Source organism: Salvia hispanica, chromosome 1 (genome assembly GCF_029641045.1).
Source record: "Salvia hispanica isolate PSC_SH4W2 chromosome 1, Shi_PSC_v1, whole genome shotgun sequence".
Lineage (NCBI taxonomy): Eukaryota > Viridiplantae > Streptophyta > Magnoliopsida > Lamiales > Lamiaceae > Salvia > Salvia hispanica.
The window spans coordinates 40349252-40372482 of NC_142692.1; the positions used below are offsets into that span (position 1 = coordinate 40349252).

The 23231-nt window shown below is 39.0% G+C and overlaps 2 protein-coding genes and 2 pseudogenes across 2 annotated transcripts; 3 read left to right on the top strand and 1 right to left on the bottom strand.

Annotated features, from left to right (window-relative positions):
- The first annotated feature begins 764 nt into the window (after positions 1-764).
- Positions 765-14479, top strand: LOC148933796 (disease resistance RPP13-like protein 4). The gene is made up of 2 exons (XM_089061536.1): positions 765-1256; positions 13937-14479. Exons 1-2 carry the CDS (start codon positions 1194-1196, stop codon positions 14477-14479), a joined length of 606 nt encoding a protein of 201 aa, XP_088917662.1. The 5' UTR covers positions 765-1193.
- LOC125221430 (uncharacterized) lies at positions 5756-8322 on the bottom strand (annotated as a pseudogene).
- Positions 11570-13053, top strand: LOC148933797 (putative late blight resistance protein homolog R1A-10; annotated as a pseudogene).
- A 6603-nt stretch (positions 14480-21082) lies between the features above and the next one.
- Positions 21083-22528, top strand: LOC148933798 (putative late blight resistance protein homolog R1B-16). The gene is made up of 2 exons (XM_089061539.1): positions 21083-21887; positions 21993-22528. Exons 1-2 carry the CDS (start codon positions 21083-21085, stop codon positions 22526-22528), a joined length of 1341 nt encoding a protein of 446 aa, XP_088917665.1.
- The last annotated feature ends 703 nt before the right edge of the window (positions 22529-23231 follow it).

Consider the following 23231-nt stretch of genomic DNA (forward strand, 5'->3'; position numbering starts at 1 on the left):
GAAAATGCTAGTATTTTCATATTCGAAAAATAGAAACATATAAAACGGTACGAGTTTTAATGCACAATTGGTAAAATAAGTGAAAAAAAATTAATAAAATAAGAGAGGAAAAGAAAAATAAGTAAGAGAAGAAAAGAAAAAATAGTGAAAATAGATTGGATTGTGGAGTACAAGTCTTAAAATGAAAATATTCTAAATTTTCTATTTTTAAGAAACAGTCCAAAATGAAAATAGTAGTCATGTTTTAAAAAAAGAAGTAGTTATCCATGAATTAGTTGGAGCGAAATTGGAGATGTTAGTTTATGATGTTAAACTCGTTCCTCATGATTTATTTCGAATAAAAATTGGAGATTTGCATCAATTTACGACTTCTTTGTTTAAATAAATGAGTTTGGCTTGGATATAGTTTTGAGAAAGATGCAACACTTTGTTTTGTTTGATGCTTAATCAAGAATTAAGTTGGACATAAAGGGAGGTGCATTTGTTAATGGAGGATTTACTTTTCTTTTTTTTTTACATTGTAAGAATCAGGCCCACTAGATTGGGCCTCCTTTTTGTCTAAAAGCGTGCCCGGTCAATCTCGTGATCCAATAATAAGTGACACTTTTGAATCAGTCGAGAACACAACGTTAATCGAAATTGGAAAAAGAAAACAAAAAAACAAATTTATGGTACTTTTTTTTTGCGCCAAAACGCTTTAAGAAAACTGAAACACAAATCTCAAGCTTCGTCACAAATTGAAAATGGCGGGTACTTCAACGAAAATCCCAAGGAGTGATGGGCGATTGTAGAGGTATTTGAATATAGTCGAATTTCTTTTCCGTTGAATTTGGGGTTTCAATGTTTTTGGGTGTTTTGATGGTTGATTTGATTAAAGGAGGCTAATGTATACTGGAAAAAAGATGGAAATTGCACAAACTTTGAGAGTGATGACAGAGGTTACGTTTAGATTTAATTCTGTTTCAGTTAATTGATTTAATTATGCTCTCTGAGTTAAGATATCAGAACGTGTTAATTATTCATCAGAAAATGCAGGTTTAATGTGCCATTTGAGTTATGGCAGCTCTCTGAGTTAAGATATCTCGAGGTGGATGGAATTAAGTTGTTAAAAGATGAGGAAATAAACTATAGTGTCCTAGAGAAGCCGCAAAGGATTTCATTGAGTCTACATAAAAAGGAGGCAACAACTTGGGATGGTTTCCATTCCAAATATCAAAGAGTTGTCAATTTATGGTCGCCTCCGAACTACATCCATGGTAATTCATCTTAGCCATCTTCACAAGCTCGGAATATTAAAATGCTTTGGTATCAGAACTATATCCTCTGCATGCGGTTCCGATTTTCGTTTTAGAGTTATATTCCCTTGTAATATAAAAAAACTAGTTCTGGAACGCTGTGTGATAAATTCGGGAGTGTTGAAGACACATGCACTACAGAAACTAGTTCTGGAACGTTGGATAGTCGATGAGACCAACTGCCCTACCCTCCGCCACCTCTCTGTATATGAGTGCACGAAACTAGGGGAAATCCCAAGCGGCATTGGAGAAATCCCAACACTCCAATTAATCTAGTTAGAATATTGCACCAAATTCATAATGGCATCAGCAGAAAGGATTGTGCAGGAGCAATCTGAAAATGGAAACGACCATCTCAAACTTCGCATCTCAAGGTGTACTTAGCCGTGATCGCACTTCCAAAAGGTAATTAACCCTTTTTTGACGGATTAGTAAAAAAACTAACGGTGATGCCACTGTGCAATTAGCGTTGACCGTTAGTTTTTTGACGGAATTGTAAAAAAAGGACTAATGCGGTGACATTTTCATTTTTTATGGACCTATTTTTCAAAAAGTGAATGTTTCGGACCAAATTCGTATTTTAGTCATATATTTAGAACCAACATTGACCGTTACTCGTAAAAAGATGCACATATTTTTTGAGATTTTTTTTCTTCGAACATACTTTTAACAGCTCCAAGGCAATTTGGAGGATGTTATATTCTTCCGAATGGTTTCTTGTTTCCTATCTAACCTTTTATACAATTAGTAAATTAGTTTATCTTAATTTTGGTAAATTTTCCTTTCTAGACTCATTCTTCACTAATCATACTTTAATGATTTTTTCTTTCTATCACTCTCATACTATTACACTTCCATATTAAAACTTGTGCCGGTCGTGAATTCTCTATTTTCTTGGAACTGTTATTGCAATATTAAACAGTAAACTATGGAGCATTATATAGTACTATGTCATTTTGGTTGATGGTTGATAATGTTTCGTAAATAAATTATCAGCTATGTCATTCTCAAAATCTTGATTAATTGCAAAATCATAACACATTAATAGGTTTGTAGCAAATTAGAAAAAATCAATAAATCAATATTTACATGGAGTAGTAGATTTTAAAGTTGATATGCAAAACTTAAACTTAGTGAACATTTAGTAATTTATTATCCTAATTAGTGGATTTTAGAATTTTGATTTTTCATTATATAAATTAAAATGAAGCCTTAAGATTCATTGTTCCTCTTTAACACGAATGACCAAAGTCGGAAAAGATAACGTAAATGGTGTAAAAGAATAGATAATATTGTATTCATCATTTCATTGTTATTTATAGAAGAGTAGCTATTCAAATTCAGCTGCAACTAGCCTCTTAACTAACATCCTAACTGTATGTTGGTGGTGATAATCGTCTACTTCCAATCTCTTACGTCTCCCATGCGCCAATGAATTTCTCGAAGTAATGGCAACTTTAATTGGGGAAAACGAATAATGTTTTGAGTAACTGTAATGCAGAGTTCATTCCTTGTCTTCTGTTTATATCATAATTAGTTGTTTCATTTGTGTCTTTTTTTTATTTACATTATTTGATTTTTCAGCCCATTGGTGACCAGTCTGATGAGCCGCTTCCTCCAGGAGTAAAATCTCTGCTGTGTTCGTCTGACTCAACTTATTTTAACACAAATAATACCCGCAAGTGTACAGGGTTAGTGTAGCAATTAGCAAACAAGAGTATCGTATCCCACAGAGACAAGATTGTATCAACTCAAATACCACCAACAAATTTCAATTACTATCTAGAAAATCCAAGATAAAAGGTTTTGTTCTAACACTACTATAAGCATATAATAATGAAAAGAAATTAAAAGTAACAAGAGGAAATAAATACAAGTGAAAAGGTACCACAAAGAGGAGAGTAGAGTTTTATATCCAACTACAATGGAATTGTATTGTGATTGATTCAACAACTTCGATTACCCATTTTATGTCTCTAGGATTACTAGGAAAGTCGCTAGTTTAGGTTGCGCCCCCTCGCGAGTGTACTCACCCCATTGATTAACCCTTAATATTGAAGTCTCCTTCTAATATGTTTAGATTAACTCCATAGAACAAAAGACCCAAGCCCTCACTAAGGTTCTCCACTCTCGAGCGTAGATTATCAAAGTGATGCTCACTCTTTTATCAAACCTAGATAGGTATCTCTCGATTACAACTTTAAAGGTAAATAAACTCAATTGGTAGCTAAGCAATTGAATTGAAAAGGCACAAGAATGAACAAAGGAATCACAAGAGCTAAGCAATCAAAAGAAGTCCTTGAATTAATCACAAACATCCATTGTGGTCTTCACCAAAACTCCACAATAAAATTAGCTACTCATGTTCTTCATGAAAACCAAAACAATGGATTCAATCAGATACATAAAAGAAAGAAAATAGATACTCATGTGGAACGATTCTATGGATTAGAGACTCCAATCTCTCGATTTGTAGTCTTCAATCTTCAAATCTCTCTTCAAAGTGTTCTTGGGGAAGTGTAGAGTGTGTTGGAGGCGGTGGAATGTTGAATTATGAAACCTAGGCGTTCTTCCTTTTAATCCCCCATCAAAAATCGCGTTTTTGGCAAGAAAATACGCCAAAACAACGTACCCGGCCGGGTAGAATTATAAAGAGTAAAATTCACCCGGCCGGGTGATGATTTTCGACCATTTTCTGACCTTTTCAGCGCAAAAACACAGTACCCGGCCGGGTGGTTAATTCACCCGGCCGCGTGTAATTTTCTGGACAGCGCAGTGTTTGTAAAACGGTCATAACTTCTTCTACGGAACTCTGATTGAGGCGTGCGAGATACCCACGTGAAGCTCTTTCGAAGACGAAGAGATTGATATGCATTAGGGGCTGATTGGAATTCAGAATCTCCAGTTAATATATTCTCAAACCAAGGCTGCTGCACATCCACATATTTTGTATCTTTTTCTACACATTCTTAACAAAATGGTCAAATACCAAAATAATAGAGAAGTAATCATAATCATATCCGATAATAGATGAAATGTGATAAAAACCATGCAAGATTACTCTCTAAAACCAAGCAAAATCCAAGTATGTCAACTCCCCCAAACTTAAATAATTGCTAGTCCTCGAGCAATGAACAAAAAGAACTAAAAGAAGACTTGGATTTAAAGGGGTTTAGACATCATCATTGTTTCAAAGAGTATGGAATACAAGAGCATATCAAAATACAAATTATATCAAGTCAATCCGTCGAGTGCACTTTTACTACTAACTTATATATCACCTTGGATTCATGCTTCTTTCAAGATATGTGTGTGTGTATCTCACTCTCAAAAGTGTATGTATAGAAATAATACTCTTAAATCAAAATACAAGTAGTGTTTACCATAGGCTAGCTCCAAATCAAACATCTCATCTACTAGAATGTGAATGTGAATCTAAAATCAGAAAGGACTTTATTAAGGTTGTAATGTGGCTCTTTGGACGGTAGGGAACATTTTGGCTAAAGTGGCTGAAAAGTAAGAGATGCCCAAGTACTCGCATATTACAAATCCCAACAAAAGACCATTTCCCATAACAAATCTCAGAAAAGTAAGACTTTGTCGAACTTCTTCCTCCCATCCGGTCCCCACTTATTGAAATTCCCAAGCAAAAACTCCTCTAGACTTCGTCTAGCTTATACCTCCATTTTTTTTAAGCAACGCCAACCCCCTATATGTGCTTCCAAATTTGTAGATTGACACTTTTGAGATTGAACTTAACAAATCAATAACATTGGAGAACTTTTTAGGCTAAGACGGTTAACTAGGGATAGAAATATAGCACTTGTGAAGGGAGGAACAAAGATAGCCTAACGTCATCTCCTAAACTCACATTCACTATGTAGACTTAATATGATCGGGAGCAAGTTCTAGAAACAACAACAAGTAAATGATAAAATCACACTGAAATGAATGTTTGGCTCAAATCTCACTCGGGTAATAGCATGAATCAAGACAAACAAGCAATTCGTTACTTATGCACCTATTACTCAAACTCTTAAATCAAAGACTATGATAGCTTAAAAGATGGATGATGTTTTTATCATTAACAACTAATCTTTATCCCAAGAAACCAAAATTCAAACAAGTTCAATTTCAACAACCCAAAACCAATACAACTCACGGAGGTTTAAAGCAAAGAAAATCTACCATAAAACATAAATAAAAGCAACAAAAGACAACTAATCAATCTAAAACAAAAATAAAACAGCAAAGCATCTCATAAGGCTCACTATCCACCATATCATCCCCCAAACTTATTCAAGGCTATGCACAGAATAAGTTTAAAAAGTTGGTGGAGAAGTGAGAATTATATGATAGACAAACTAAAACGGAAAAAATCTAGAATTTACCTACTATGGGTTGCCTCCCATATAGCGCAACTTTTTATCGTCGTATGCTCGACATCTTGAAAGCTTCATCTACTTGTTTTCCAATCTCATACGAATAATATCATCGGGGCCCGTCTTTACTTTAGCGGCCAAATAGAGCTTGTATAACCGCTTCTTCCACCAATTGGGCTTCGCATCTTCATCCTCCTTAGCTTTCTCATATGCAACATTCATCACCTTGCATTCTTCTACCTCCACCATCTTTGATTCCTCTATCTCGTGGCGTTTCATCTTGTCCAACATAGAGAGGATGGCCGTCTTATTTCCATGCCTAAGGGTGAGTTCTCCCTTAGTGACATCAATTAAAGTTTTCCCGGTTGCAATGAATGGTCTTCCAAGGATGAGAGGAACATTTGGGTCCTCCTTCATGTCCAAAACAACAATGTCCACGGGGAAAATAAAATCATTCGCCCTCACTAAGACATTCTCGAGGACTCTATTGGGGAACTTGACGGATTTATCCCCCATTTGAAGGGTGATGGTAGTCGGCTTCAAGACACCAAATTTCAACTTCCGAAAGAAGCTTATGGGCATGAGATTTATGCTTTCCCCCAAATCACAGAAGGCCTTAGTTTGCCTATCATTCCCGATCACACAAGAGATGTTGAAGCTCCCCGGATCCTTCATCTTTGCCGGCATCTTTTGTTGGATGATTGCACTACAATTCTCGGTCAAGCTCACGGTTTCATAATCAACCAACTTCTTCTTCTTGGACATAATCTCTTTCAAGAACTTGAGGTAGCCAGGCATTTGTTGGAGAGCCTCAATGAGAGGTATGTTGAGGTGCACCCTCTTGAAGATCTCAAGAAATTTTACAAACTTTTCATCTAACTTCTTCTTTTGCACCACTTGAGGGAAAGGAATTTTAACTTCCTTTGGCTTGGGTAGAACAATTGCCTCGGGTTGAACCTCGGATGGCATATTAGGCGACTCCGCCTCTATCTCCTTTTCTTCTTTCTCTTCTTCCGGCACTTCCTTAGCTTCCACTTCCTTTTCAACCACGGTCTCTGGCATAGAAGGACCCTCATAGTTTCTGCCACTCCTAAGATGAATCGTCTTACAATCTTTGGGGTTCACAGTTGGTTGCCCTGGAAATTGGCCAGGAGTATGTAATTTGCTCACAGATTGAGCTATCTGACTCATTTGATTGTCAAGACTCTTCATGTGGGTGCTTAAGTCTTGCACCTCTGTCTCTACCTGTTTCAGCCTCTTATCGGAGTTGGCCATACACTCCCCTGTTTGCTTCATAAACGCCATCAAGACATCTCCAAGCTCATTCTTCTTCGTCTCAATGACTTGACCATTCGACACTTGGAATCCCGGTGGTGGCTGCATGGCGTTGTTAGGATTCCCATAGGACAAGTTGGGATGTGCCATGTTCCCAAAGTTGTTGAAGTTACCACCCCTTTGATTTGGGTGGTAGTTGTTGAAATTCGCCTTGATGCACATAATTCACATCTTCACATTCGAGCCCAGTTGACTCTGTTCCCATAAAGCCTAGCCTGCTTGTCAAGAAGTCCAGCTGCTTGGACATCATGTCCATCCTGTCAATGTCCGATGTGGAAGCTACCATGTAGGTCTTGCTTCTCTCATTCTTCCATCCCTCATCATTGGCAGCCACCCTTTCAATCACTTCTAGAGACTCTTCTTCTCCCAACCTAAGGAGTGACCCCCCCCTCCCCCCGCACTCATATTCAATTCGCGCACTGCCTCTGGAGTGGCTCCTCTGTAGAAAGTTATGACTTGTTGTCCCGGGCTTAAACCGTGGTTGGGGCATCTCTTCATATTTAAATCTCTTCCATGCCTCTTGAATATTCTCCTGAGGCTGCATCGCGTAGGAGATGACTTCTCCTTGTTGCTTTAGTGCCTCGCTAGGTGGGTAGTATTTATCCAAGAAAAGCTCAACCATCGCATCCCAAGTAGCGACCGAGTTAGGATCCATGTTATCGTACCAATCCCTAGCATCGTCCTTCAAAGAGAATGGGAATAGTCTGAGGCGAATCTGATCATCTGAGACCCCATTAGCCTTAACCGTGTTGCTGATTTGTATGAACTTGGTCAAGTGCTTGTTGACATCTTCTGAACCTGTTCCACCAAATGCATGTGCTTCTGCCCTGTTTATCAATCCCGGCTTCAATTCAAAGCTGTTAGCAGCAATTCCCCCATTGTTGATCGGTGGGTTAGCCACTCGTCTGTATGCAAACAAATTCTGCACTTGGTCTCACATTTTGCGCATCCAAACGCTTTTGCATATTGGCCATTTGCTGAAGAAGTTGATGGACAACGGGATCGGGATGCTCCACATTATTGTTCTCATTGTTATTCTCCTCGTTGTTCTCATTGTTGTTTTCATTATGATTATTCTCCTCGTTGTTCTCCATCAGAATTGGAGACTGCTGCCTGTGCTGTATGGGAGATGGGAGTGGAGACGGACTGGGTGACGGAGTTCTCTGGATAGGAGAAGGTAGACGCCTATGACCGGGTGAGGATACCCGAATCCTTTGGTTTAACCTCCTCTGTGCGTTCCTCTTCTTGTTGGATGCTTCGATCTCAAGATCGATTGGCTCTAAAGGTGGACCTTTAGAACGCGTGTGCATTCAACCTGCCCAATGAAACACAAAGATTAGAGAACTCATAAATAAAATTAAAAATAAAGCAAATAAAATCTAGATTAGTAATCTCTATTATTATCACGATATTAAGCTATATTGACACAAAATTGTCCCCGGCAACGGCGCCAAAAACATGACTCAACTTATTTTAACACAAATAATACCCGCAAGTGTACGGGGCTAGTGTAGCAATTAGCAAGAAGAGTATCGTATCTCACAGAGACAAGATTGTATCAACTCAACTACCACGAACAAATTTCAATTACTATCTAGAAAATCCAAGAGAAAAGGTTTTGTTCTAACACTACTATAAGCATATAACAATGAAAAGAAATTAAAAGTAACAAGAGGAAATAAACACAAGTGAAAAGGTACCACAAAGAGGAGAGTAGAGTTTTATATCCAACTACAATGGAATTGTATTGTGATTGATTCAACAACTTCGATTACCCATTTTATGTCTCTAGGATTACTAGGAAAGTCGCTAGTTTAGGTTGAGCCCCCTCGCGAGTGTACTCACCCCGTTGATTAACCCTTAATATTGAAGTCTCCTTCTAATATGTTTAGATTAACTCCATAGAACAAAAGACCCAAGCCCTCACTAAGGTTCTCCTCTCTCGAGCGTAGATTATCAAAGTGATGCTCACTCTTTTATCAAACCTAGATAGGTATCTCTCGATTACAACTTTAAAGGTAAATAAACTCAATTGGTAGCTAATCAATTGAATTGAAAAGGCACAAGAATGAACAAAGGAATCACAAGAGCTAAGCAATCAAAAGAAGTCCTTGAATTAATCACAAACATCCATTGTGGTCTTTACCAAAACTCCACAATAAAATTAGCTACTCATGTTCTTCATGAAAACCAAAACAATGGATTCAATCAGATACATAAAAGAAAGCAAATAGATACTCCTGTGGAACGATTCTATGGATTAGAGACTCCAATCTCTCGATTTGTAGTCTTCAATCTTCAAATCTCTCTTCAAAGTGTTCTTGGGGAAGTGTAGAGTGTGTTGGAGGCGGTGGAATGTTGAATTATGAAACCTAGGCGTTCTTCCTTTTAATCCCCCATCAAAAATCGCGTTTTTGGCAAGAAAATACGCCAAAACAACGTACCCGGCCGGGTAGAATTATAAAGAGTAAAATTCACCCGGCCGGGTGATGATTTTCGACCATTTTCTGACTTTTTAGCGCAAAAACACAGTACCCGGCCGGGTGGTTAATTCACCCGGCCGCGTGTAATTTTCTGGACAGCGCAGTGTTTGTAAAACGGTCATAACTTCTTCTACGGAACTCTGATTGAGGCGTGCGAGATACCCACGTGAAGCTCTTTCGAAGACGAAGAGATTGATATGCATTAGGGGCTGATTAAAATTCAAAATCTCCAGTTAATATATTCTCAAACCAAGGCTGCTGCACATCCATATATTTTGTACCTTTTTCTACACATTCTTAACAAAATGGTCAAATACCAAAATAATAGAGAAGTAATCATAATCATATCCGATAATAGACGAAATGTGATAAAAACCATGCAAGATTACTCTCTAAAACCAAGCAAAATCCAAGTATGTCATCGTCGTTTGATAACACATCCTCGATGCCAGGTTCCAGTTCAGCCTTTCAGATGCACCAAAAGTGGATGCTGGTGAGAAGCAATTTTCAGTTCTAGTCTGCAATATGAAAGATTTAGTAATAGCGAAGCTGTGATGCATGAAGAAGTAGATGGTCTTTAGTTTTGCTTCACTGTATAAGGCTTATCTTTATGCCTCAGTGCTCATCTATATGTGATGTTCCTTTAGGATCATTAGGATGTTAGTTTTTTAATAAGTATTTGAAATGCTCTTAGTTTGCTGTTCTAAATGAGCAAGAGACAGGAACATCAGTGTATGTCTGTTGATTAAAAGTTGGAACAGCTGAAATCATGCGTCTAGCTGTCTCCTAGTAAAAGTAGGTCGATTTAGGCATTCGCAAAAGCAATGGTGATTCTTTTATTGAGCATGCACAAAATATAACATGCCCTTTGTTTTTCATGAGAGAAAAACCAATTGAAGTGGCTCCTGCTGCTGTCTTTGCAACCTCGCCTCTTCTCGATGATTGTATAGAGGCGTTTGACGAAACAGCGGGTACATTCTTACAAGCCTTTTGTACTTGAAATCATTGAAATTATTATATGAGTGTTGATGTAAAGGTCATAATCAAGCAAATTGATATCTTCTTATATGTCCTTGAAATTGGATATTCTTATTTGGTATTCTTTGCTGCTTAGGAAGTTTCAACTGAGTGATACTTCTGTCTCACTTAACTCAGTAAGTATCACCAAAAGATTAATGTGTTCTACGTAAAATTGCTGAAATTGCATCTTAGAAGAAAAGGCAGAGTTCTAATTATACTTATATATCCAAGAGAGGGGATGGGAGTGATGGACTTGGTGAGGCTGATTGAATGAGGCTGCGTATCGATGCACTTGTCTCGTGTTGAATGTGGCGATGCAATGCACAGTTTCTTGGAGTTGAAGAATTAAAGGAATTATTGTTGTAGACATAAGATGCAGATTATTTACAGTGGTTGGCCATGTGTACTAGTAAATCAGGTGCTTGACAATTTACATGATTGATAATACAGTTCTCTTTAGTACGAGCACGAGTTGGATATCTAGTTCTAGATCATGTTTTAATCTCGTGGAGGTGGATAAGAAGATTGATTAAGTTAATTTGTCCTTACTTTAGAAATGCTTTTTTTCATCCTAAATTGTTGTTATTTTTAAAAAATATTCCAACTCAAGTAATTACGTTTCGATTTTTGTGCTTATTTATCATTTGAATAGTGTTTGGTCAATGGATTTTCCGTATGAGGGTGAACATGATTGCAAACTAAACTCAGGAATAGGATTCGAATGAATGACTACTCTATCAGCTTGTACTCACGTATCCCCTCCATATTCCAGTTCCACTATGAAAAAACTAGTGTTACTATAAAAGTGACAATCAAATAATTAAATAAGTAAAGTTCCACTCACTAATTCCATACAACCAAAAGCATAAGAAAGTATTACTACTATATTTGCTCAAGGTCTACAATGAGCTGTCTGTCACTAATTTCAATTCATGATCAAGTTTGAGTTATTTAAAGTAGTATTCTAGATTCAATCATCTTCTTTTTGTGTGATTGCAATTTGCAACGAGCTTTCCTTTCCTTTGTTTTCTGAGCAAGAAAGAGATCTGAAAAAATGGCTTACAATCTTCAACCACTCATCACCATTCTTGAAGGTATCCTTGATCCTCACCAAACACGATGGATTGTCGATGAAAACAACCCTCTACTTCAATCCCTTTACAACAAAGCTACTTCTCTTCAAAAGCTCCTTGATAGCAAATCTTCATTCACCAAACTAGACACCCAAATAAGAGAAGTAACATATCGAGCTGAAGACATCATTGAATCCCACATGGTTGATCACATGCTCTCTGGATCTAATTGTATGAGATTTACTATTTCCACACCAGATATACAACAAGTAACTCGTGAACTTGATTATGTTATGGAACAAGCGGAGAAGCTCATGGAGATGGAGGATCATAAGATGGCGCGAGAGCTTCATTCTGCTATGGAACAAGTGAACCTCGTGGATCAGAAGATGCCACATAGCAGTTCATCGAGTTCCAAGAATGCTGTGGTGTTGGGAATTGATGAAGATCTGATGCAGCTCAAGGATCGGCTGACCAGTATGGAGAAGAAGCTGGAGATCGTCCCTATCGTTGGTATGGGTGGTATAGGTAAAACCACTCTTACTCGAAAGCTTTACGAAGATCGATTGATTGTTGATCACTTTACATATCATGCTTGGACCACTGTCTCACAAGATTACAATATGCCACAAATTCTCAAAAGCCTTCTTCGTTGCATAATGGGAAAAGAATGTGGTCAAAGTTATGATGAGTTAAAAGGTATGTTGTATAAGAGCTTGTACGGTAGAAAGTACTTGATTGTATTAGATGATATATGGAGCACCAAAGTATGAGATGAGATTAGGATGTACTTTCCAAATAACAACAATGGGAGTTGCATTGTGATCACCACTAGGGAATCCGACGTGGCGAAATATGCAGACACTTTGAGCTCTCATCATCAGGTGCAATTTCTTAGTAAGTCAGCAAGTTGGAATCTGCTTCGCCAACTTGTGTTTGGAGAAGAGGATTGCCCTCGTGAATTGCTAGAGATTGGTCGAAAAATTGCCAGCAATTGCGGTGGGCTTCCTCTAGCCATTAGTGTGATTGGAGGGCTACTATCTAAGACTGAAAGATCAAAAGATGTTTGGAAGAAAATTGGGAATGATGTAATAGCAGCAATTGCTGAATCAGATGGGCAATGCTATAGTGTATTGTCTTTAAGATATAACCACTTGCCAAATCACTTGAAACCATGTTTTTTATACATGGGAGCTTTCCGCGAGATTAGTGGCTCCAGACTTGTACAATTGTGGGTTGCAGAAGGATTAATAAAATCAAAGGGGGAAAGAAGTTTGGAGGAAGAGGCAGAGGATTGCCTATAGTAGATAGAAATCTATTTTTGGTTAGTGAATACAAGATGAACTTAAAACCAAAGAGTTACAACATGCATGATACGTTGAGGGATATATGCATCAGGAAATCTGCTCAAGACATGTTTCTGAACGGTCCCAACAAGTTCAAATTCTCTAATCCACGCTGCATGAGGTTTCACTACTCAGACAAATTGGAAGATATTAATGATTCAGCAAAGTCAATGTCACTAACTCGATCTATTATATGCTTTAGGTTTTGTAATGCAAAGTTTCTGTCTGGTGCAATTTTGGCGGCAAGATTGCTAAGGTTGTTGGACTTAATGAATATGCAATGCGATAGTTTCCCAACTGAAATATTTGAACTTGTCAACCTACACTTCTTAGGCATCGGGTTCTGTACAAGGATACCGAGAGGAATATCAAGATTGTGGAATTTGCAAACCTTGATTGCTCCTAATTCTACGTTTGATGAGTCAGCTGAGCTATGGAAGCTCTCTGAGTTAAGATATGTCAAGGTGGATGGAATTGAGTTGCTAAAAGATGAGGAAAGGAACTATAGTGTCATGATGAAGCTGCAAAGGATTTCATTTGATGTTTCGGAAGAGGAGGAAACAACTTGGGATGGTTTACACAAAAGCATTCCAAATATTAAAAAGTTGTCAGTTGATGATTACCTCGAAACTACATCGACGACAATGGATCTTAACCAACTTCACAAGCTCGAAAGTTTAAGATGCTCTAATATGAGAAGTATATCCTCTCTAGACGGTTTCAGTTGTCGTTTCAGAGTGATATTTCCTGGTAATATTAGAAAAGTAGTTCTGGCGGGATGTGAAATGATTTTGGGAGCGTGGAGGACTCTGTGTGCACTACATAAGCTGGAAGTGCTCAAATTCTTTGACTGCCGTTTTAAGAGAAGTAGCACATCGAGCAGAACACATCATTGAATCCCGCATGGTTCATCAAATGATCTCCGGATATGATTCCACCATATTCAGTTTTACCACACCAGATCTGCAGCAAGTAATACTAGATCTTGATTCTCTTATGCAGCAAGCGGAGAAGCTCGTGGAGATGGAGGATGACAAGATGCTTCGACAACTTGATTCTTCTATGGAACAACTGAAGCTCGTGGATAAGAAGATGCCGTTTAGCAGTTCATCAACTTTCAAGAGTGCTGTGGTGGTGGGAATTGATGAAGATCTGATGCAGCTCAAGGATCGGCTGATCGGTCAGCAGCAGAAGAAGCTGGAGATCGTCCCCATTGTTGGTATGGGTGGAGTAGGTAAAATCACTCTTGCTCGAAAGCTTTATGAAGATCCATTGATTGTTTCTCACTTTGCATATCGTGCTTGGACCACAATCTCACAAGATTACAATATGCCACAAATCCTCAAACGCCTTCTTTGTTGCATAACTGGACAAGAATGTAATGAACATAATGATGCATTAAAAGTTGTTGGATATTTGATGGACTCTTATTGGGCTGTGATTATTTTGTTGAGCCCAGATGTTATCAATTGGGTTGAGCCCAATTTCTTAGTCCCTCTCTCCAGATGCTGCCACGTGTCCTCTCCTTGGATGGTTGTGTCCTAACCGTTGGATGTAGGGTTGAGACGGTTTATGTGTGTGTTGGCTTTGTTGAGCCGTTTCATATCTCACATTCCTCTCTCTCTCTTTTCTGCGTATCTGAGAACTCTCTCTCTTCTCTCCTCTCTTCCCCAGTGATCTTCTGGCTGTCTCTTGGTGATCTTTCTCGGTTCTTTGAGAGTTAGATCTTGTGTGAGTGCTGGTGTGAAGCAATCTCTTCGATTGCTTAAGTTCTGGAGAAGTTCTAGGGTTTTGTGAGTGGAGGTTTTGTCCGGTGGATCTTGATCTGGTGTGAGGGGCTTTCACGGTGGAGGTATTGGTGGTCTGAGGGTTAACTCTATCCAATCCAGTTGTGCTCCCTTGGGTCTAAGTTCTGGACGAATAGATCTGTGTTTGTGTGGCGGGTTCTGAGCCAAGATCATTTGATATCTTGCTCTTACTCTTTAGTGTTCTTAGTCAATATCTTGTGGTTAGATCCGAGAGGATCTCTCTTTGTTGTGCTGACTCGTTTCTTGAGTGTGCAGGTACAATTGAGTGCGATTGAAGCAGGAGCGATAGCTTCAAGGTCTTGTAATAGTTAGAACTAGATTCTAGTGATCTTAGTTTGTATTACTTGTTAAAATCAGCCGCGTGGGTGAGAGTTTGGCTGAGCTCTCTTGTACAAGAACAAAGAGGTCTCGGTAATTAGTGAACCTAGACTGATCTGATCCCTACAGTGGTATCAGAGCCACGGGGGGATTAGTCTAGCACGCCGAGTCGCTTAAGGAGGTGGGCAAGTGGAATCCTCCTTCGAGAGGGGATTCACTCTGGTAAATTGGCTTAATCTCTTTCTTGTCTTAATTTCTGTTTAGTGCCAACTATAGGTTTGGGCTTTTGTTTCTGGTAGACAGTCTGTGGCAAGGACTTAGGACCTCTGTGTTTTCTTTTCTCTGTGTTGCTTCCGCTGGTTCTTGTGCTCTGTTATCTCAAGTCACTTGACCACCTAGCATCTTGTGCTGCCCAAGTGACCCCCTGCGCCCTCCAGAAGTGAGTGATTGCGAGCTGGGATAGCCTTGGCCAGCCTTGCTCGTGACAGTCAAGGATTTGAGTCCCTTTCTGTTGTGTGAAAGCCTTTGGTCTGTTCCTGCTTTGTTGGTGTATGTCTCTGTGCTCTCAGGTGTGTAAGGCTGTGTGTTTCTGTCTTGCTTCCTGTGTTCTTGCAAATTTTCTTGTTAAAATGGCTCAACCTGTTGGTGTGGTTCCTTACAATGGTAAAAATGATTTTGCTATTTGGAAACAGAAAATGAAATGTGTTTTGATTCAACAAAAAGTGTTTAAAGTTGTTGATGGTACTTTGCCTGATGGTACTGCTCAGGATAAAATTGATGAGATGAATGAATTGGCAAGGGCTACTATTGTGTTAAATCTATCTGATTCTGTGATTAGGAAAGTTGATCATGAGGAATCTGCTGCTGATATGTGGAAATTGCTTGATACTCTGTACACTGAAACCTCCATGTCTTCCAGAATGTACTTGCTTGAAAAATTGTTTAAATTTAAGCTTGATCTTGCTAAAGATATTGATGACAATGTGGATAGGTTTCAGAAGTTAGTTCAGGACATTAAGAGGTCAGGTGATAAAACTATAGATGAATACACAAGTATAGCCCTGATGAATGCCATACCTGACTCCTATAGTGATGTTAAGGCTGCCATTAAGTATGGTAGAGACTCTGCTCCTCTAGACCTGATTATTAGCTCCCTGAAATCCAAAGAACTTGAGCTTAGGGAAAGGGCTGCTGATAAGAATGCTTATAATAAGGTGTTGAATGTTAGAGGTAGATCTAAATCAAGAGGGGGTAATGAACCCAGTAGTGGTTCTGGAAATTCTTCAAACCCTAGGAAAAAGTTTAGGTCTAGATCTAGAAGCAAGGACCCTAAAACCTATAGGAAGTGTTTCAACTGTGGTGATGTTGGGCACTATAAGAGAGAGTGCACTAAACCTAAAAAGAATAAGTTCCCTAACAACAATCCCCAGGTTGAAACCCTTGTCAATGTTGCTGCTTATGATAATGTAAATGATTCTGTTTTTATGGTGCATGATCTGCAATTTGTCAATGCCTCCCCTGCATGTCCTTTTACTTCAAATGATTGGCTGTGTGATTCTGGATGTACTTATCATGTGAGTCCTTTTAAGGAGGTGTTTTCTGAGCTAAAACCTGTAACTAAGACTTTTGTGTCAATGGCTGATGACAAGAAGTGTGAAATTCTTGGTATTGGCACTGTGTGCTTGAAGTTTGAAAATGGTTATGTGCTCAGCCTAAAGGATGTCAGATATGTTCCTGATCTATGCTATAATTTGATGTCATGTACTGCTCTTGAAAATGAGGGTATGGGAGGGAAGTGGGGGGAAGGTTGCATGAAAATTTGCAGAGGTTCTATGTGTCTTTTCAAAGCTCAGAAGAAGTGTGGCTTGTATGTGTGTAATGCTGTCCCTCTTGCTTGTGACAAAGCTTATGCTAATGTAGTTAAAACTGACAGAACCATGTTGTGGCATAATAGGCTAGGTCATATGAGTGCAAAAGGTTTGAGTATCCTGAAAAAACATGCTTTTCTTTCTGATAATGATGTCCAAAGTGAGTTGCCCTTCTGTGATTCTTGTGTGCTGGGTAAACAACACAGAGTTTCTTTCCCTAATACCCCTGCACCTGCTAATGTGAGTAAATGTATTCTTGAATATTTGCATATGGATGTTTGGGGTCCTGCCTCTGTATCCTCTCACTCTGGATGTGTTTACTTCTTATCTGTGATTGATGATTTCTCAAGAAAAGTGTGGTGTTTTTTGATGAAGCACAAGTCTGATGTTTTTGATAGACTTAAAACTTGGAAAATCTTGATTGAAACTCAAACTGGTAAGAAGATTAAGGCTATTAGGACTGATAATGGCCTGGAATTTTGCAATAATCAGATGGATGATTTATGTGATAGCTTTGGAATTAAAAGACATAGAACTGTGCCTTATACACCACAGCAAAATGGGGTTGCTGAGAGAATGAACAGAACTTTACTTGAAAAAGTGAGATGCATGCTTTCTAAATCTGGATTGTCAAAAAAGTTTTGGGGTGAGGCTTTGTTAACTGCTACTTATTTGGTAAATAGGTCTCCTTCTGTGCCTTTAGTTGGTCAGTGTCCTGAATATGTTTTCTATGGCAAGCCTCTTGATTTTTATCACCTAAGGGTTTTTGGCTGTACTGCCTTTGTGCATAATAAGTCTGACAAACTTGAGCCTAGATCTAGAAAAGGTGTTTTTCTAGGTTACCCTGAGGGTGTCAAAGGGTATAGAGTCTGGCTGAGGGATGAACCTGGGTTCAAAGTCATAATAAGTAGGGATGTTGTCTTCAATGAAGATGAATTCCCCTGCTTAAGACTGACATTGAGCCCAGATCCTATAGATGTGGACAATGAACCTCTCACTGAGGTGGAGTCCACAGATACACTCACTGGTGTGGAGCAGCCTTCTGGTGCTCCAAGTGAGGTGGAGCAGCCATTCTGGAACACCTATCCAGTCTATACTCCTAATGAGACACTTGATGAAGGAACACCAAATGTGCTGCATCACAATCCTGCCCAAAATGTTGCTGACAATATGCATAACTTGCATGATAGTCCTGTTAGAAGATCTCCTCCTGTCCCTGCTCAGAATGTGATTAATAGCCCTAGTGGCATCCAAAATGCTATTGATAATACTAACTTGCAGGATTATGTGTTATCCAGAGATAGAACTAGAAGGGTCAATGTTAGTAAACCCTCTAGATATGATGGCTTTGTTGGTTTGGTTGCTCTTATAAATTTGGCTTTCAATGTTTATGAATCTGATGGTGATGAGCCTCAAACCTATAAGCAGGCTGTTAAGTCTAAATTCTGGAATCAGTGGCATAAAGCCATGATGGAGGAGATGCATTCTCTGAAAATTAATCTTACTTGGATTCTTGTACCTTTGCCTCCTGGTGCATCTGTGGTTGATTGCAGGTGGCTTTATAAACTGAAAAATGAGGTGGAGGGCCTTAGGTACAAGGCCAGATTGGTTGCAAAGGGTTTTACTCAACAAGAGGGGGTGGATTACACAGAAATCTTTGCCCCTGTTGTTAAATTTACAACTGTTAGAATGATGTTGGCTTTGTGTGCTCATTTTAATTGGGAATTGAAACAGATGGATGTTAAAACTGCTTTCTTACATGGTGATCTTGATAAGCCCATTTACATGAAACAGCCTGAGGGCTTTGTTGATCCCAAGTTTCCCAATCATGTGTGCTTGTTGAAAAAGGCTCTTTATGGTTTGAAACAGTCTCCTAGGCAGTGGAACATCAAGTTTAATACATGTATGCAGAAATTAGGTTTTGTTAGAAGTACCTTTGATGCTTGCTTGTATGTGAAGAACCTTGACTCTGTGCCTGTGTTTCTTCTGTTATATGTTGATGATATGCTTATAATGGGTCCCTGTTTGAAAACCATTAAGGGTGTGCAAGCTGCCTTGAGTGAGAATTTTGATATGAAGGATCTAGGTGATGCTCAGAAAATCTTAGGGATTAATATCCATAGAGATAGAGATACTTCCACCCTTGTGTTGCATCAAGAACCTTATGTGTACAAAATTCTGAAAAAATTCAACATGTTTGATGCTAAGCCTGCTTCTGTGCCCTTAGCTGCTCATTTTATGTTGAGTAAAGATCTGTGCCCTAAGTCCCAATCTGATATTGATGCTATGAAGAGAATTCCCTATGCTAATGCTATTGGATCTGTTATGTACTTAATGGTTAGCACTAGGCCTGATATTGCCTATGCTGTGTCATGCCTTAGTAGATACATGTCTAATCCAGGTCCTGTTCATTGGGAAGCTCTGAAATGGCTTCTTAGATACTTGAAGCAAACTGCTAAGTATGGTTTATGCTATTCTAAATGTGATGATGGTGTTTTGCTAACTGGTTTTGTGGATTCCAATTATGCTAATGACAGAGATAAGAGGAAGTCAACAACCTCCTATGTTTTTTCAGTGTGTAGGTCTTGCATAAGTTGGAAATCACAGTTGCAGCACATTGTGGCCCTGTCCACAACTGAGTCAGAGTATATTGCCATCACTGAGGCAATGAAAGAGGCTGTATGGTTAAAGGGAGTACTTTCTGAACTTAAGTTTGTGAAATCCTCTCCTGTGTTGTTCTCTGATTCTCAATCTGCTATACAGTTGTGTAAAAATCCTGTTTTCCATGATAGAACAAAGCATATAGATGTAAGGTTTCATTACATTAGGGATATTGTAGAAAAAGGTGAAGTGTTTCTTCATAAAGTGCATACTGATAAAAACCCAGCTGACATGGGAACTAAGCCCTTACCTTTAGAAAAACTTCTTTTCTGCATAAAGTTCTTGCACTTTGATCTAGGATAGGTTGCATGTCCCGGGGGAAAGACCTCAGTCACCTTATCAGCTGTGGTAAGGGTGGTAGGTGACTGGAGGCATGAAGTCCTTTAGACTAATGGGTGTCAGCCCCTCTGGTGTCTAAAGGCAACCTGGTAGTTCCCAAGATGCTTGTGGACTTAGTCCTTTGGTGCTGAGGGATCTGCCTTGTAGGCTATGATGAGAATACCTTAGCCCACAACACTTGATTGGTTTCCCAGAATAAAAGTCCAAGGTGGAGTATGTTGGATATTTGATGGACTCTTATTGGGCTGTGATTATTTTGTTGAGCCCAGATGTTATCAATTGGGTTGAGCCCAATTTCTTAGTCCCTCTCTCCAGATGCTGCCACGTGTCCTCTCCTTGGATGGTTGTGTCCTAACCGTTGGATGTAGGGTTGAGACGGTTTATGTGTGTGTTGGCTTTGTTGAGCCGTTTCATATCTCACATTCCTCTCTCTCTCTTTTCTGCGTATCTGAGAACTCTCTCTCTTCTCTCCTCTCTTCCCCAGTGATCTTCTGGCTGTCTCTTGGTGATCTTTCTCGGTTCTTTGAGAGTTAGATCTTGTGTGAGTGCTGGTGTGAAGCAATCTCTTCGATTGCTTAAGTTCTGGAGAAGTTCTAGGGTTTTGTGAGTGGAGGTTTTGTCCGGTGGATCTTGATCTGGTGTGAGGGGCTTTCACGGTGGAGGTATTGGTGGTCTGAGGGTTAACTCTATCCAATCCAGTTGTGCTCCCTTGGGTCTAAGTTCTGGACGAATAGATCTGTGTTTGTGTGGCGGGTTCTGAGCCAAGATCATTTGATATCTTGCTCTTACTCTTTAGTGTTCTTAGTCAATATCTTGTGGTTAGATCCGAGAGGATCTCTCTTTGTTGTGCTGACTCGTTTCTTGAGTGTGCAGGTACAATTGAGTGCGATTGAAGCAGGAGCGATAGCTTCAAGGTCTTGTAATAGTTAGAACTAGATTCTAGTGATCTTAGTTTGTATTACTTGTTAAAATCAGCCGCGTGGGTGAGAGTTTGGCTGAGCTCTCTTGTACAAGAACAAAGAGGTCTCGGTAATTAGTGAACCTAGACTGATCTGATCCCTACAAAAGTTATGTTACATAAGAGCTTGTTCGGTAGAAAGTATTTGATTGTATTAGATGATATATGGAGCACACAATTTTGGGACGAGATTAGGATGTACTTCCCAGACAATAACAATGGAAGTCGCATTGTGATCACCACTAGGGAATCCGACGTGGGGAACTATGCTAGCTCTTCGAGTCCGCAACATCAGGTGAGGTTGCTTAGCGAGTCTGAAAGTTGGAATCTGCTTCACCAACTTGTGTTTGGAGAAGAGGAGTGTCCTCTTGTATTACAAGAGATCGGACGAAAGATCGCCAAGGATTGTGGTGGGCTTCCTCTAGCCGTCAGTGTGATTGGAGGGCTGCTATCAAAGATGGAAAGATCAAAAGATGTTTGGATGAAAATTGGGGACAATGTAATAGCAGCAATTTCTGGATCAGATAAGAGATGCTCTACTATATTGTCTTTAAGTTATAACCACTTGCCGAATCACTTGAAACCATGTTTCTTGTACATGGCAGCTTTCCCTGAAGACTACGAGATTAAAGGCTCCAGACTGAAACATATGTGGATTGCAGAAGGATTTGTAAAATCAAATGGAGAAAGAAGTTTGGAGGAAGAGGCTAAGGATTTGCTAAAGTCTCTAATAGATAGAAATCTATTTCTAGTTAGAAAATATAACAAGAATGGAAAACCATGGAGCTACAGCATGCATGATATGTTGAGGGATCTATGCATTAAGAAATCTGCTGAAGACATATTTCTTAATGGTTCCAACAAGTTAACGTTCTGTAATCCACGCCGCATGACTTTTCACACATCAGACGAGTTGAAAGATGTTAACGATTCAACAGAGTCAGTGTCACTAACTCTATCTGTTATATGCATTGGTTTTCAGAGTGCTGAGTCTCCATGTGGTTAAATTTTCACAGCAAGATTGTTAAGGGTGTTAGACTTAATGGATATGCGTTTCTCTCATTTCCCAATTGAAATATTTGAACTTGTCAATTTACGCTTCTTAGGTGTCAACTCCTATTCAAGAATACCGAGAGGAATATCAAGATTGTGGAATTTGCTAATCTTGATTGGTTATTGTAAGTTTGAAGAGCCAGCTGAGCTATGGAAGCTCTCTGAGTTAAGATATCTCAAGGTGTTTCCAATTGAGTTGTTAAAAGATGAGAAAATGAACTATAGTGTCCTGAAGAAGCTGCAAAGGATTTCATTGATTATACTTGCAACAACTTGGGATGGTTTCCTCAAAAGCGTTCCAAATATCAAAAGGTTGCGAATTGATGATTGCCACCGAACTACATCCTTGGCAATTGATCTTAGCCATCTTCACAAGCTCGAAAGCTTAAGTTGCAGTTATATGAGAACTATATCCGCTCCAGATGGTTTCAGTCGTTGTCTCAAAGTTATATTTCCTTGTCATATCAGAAAACTAGTTCTGGATGAGTGTATAATGAATTCAAGAGTGTGGAGGACTCTGTGTGCACTACATAAGCTGGAAGTGCTCAAGATATCTCTCAGCAGTTTAAAGCGAGGAGGAGACATGTGATGAGAGTGGGAGTTAGCAGATGGAGATGAGTTCCTCTCACTGCAGTTTCTATATCTTGTATGTTTGAAGCTTGTGCGTTGGATAGCCGATGAGACCAATTTCCCTAGCCTCCGTCACCTCTGTTTATATGGGTGCCAGAATCTAGAGGAAATCCCAAGCGGCATTGGAGAAATCCCGACACTCCAACTAATCGAGTTAAAACAATGCAGCGAATTCGCAATGGCATCAGCAGAAAGGATTGTGGAGGAGCAATCTGAAAACGGCAACGAAGATCTCAAACTCAGTATCTCTAATACCTACGATTGATCGCACTTCCAAAAGGTGATTAACCATTTCTTTAACTTGAAGGTTTTGAATGCTAAGTTTTATGCAGCACTCTCATTTTGATCGCACATTCATGCATACACTTTTCATTAATTCCATATAAATGAATACTGGAGTTTTAAATAAGGATTTTATAGGTTATTATTTGTAGTTTCATATTTCATAGTATTTCACCAAATTGACTAAGAATGAATAAGTGGATAATATAGTTTCATCGGAACCTTAAATACACACTAGTATTTCTAGAAAGTACTAGTACTATTTATCTCTTAATTTTGAAAAATAGAAACTTTAGAAATGAAACCGATTTCAATGCAAGTTAGTAAAGTAAGAGAGAGAAATAGAATAAATGAGTAAAGATAGTGGAATTAGAGTTATT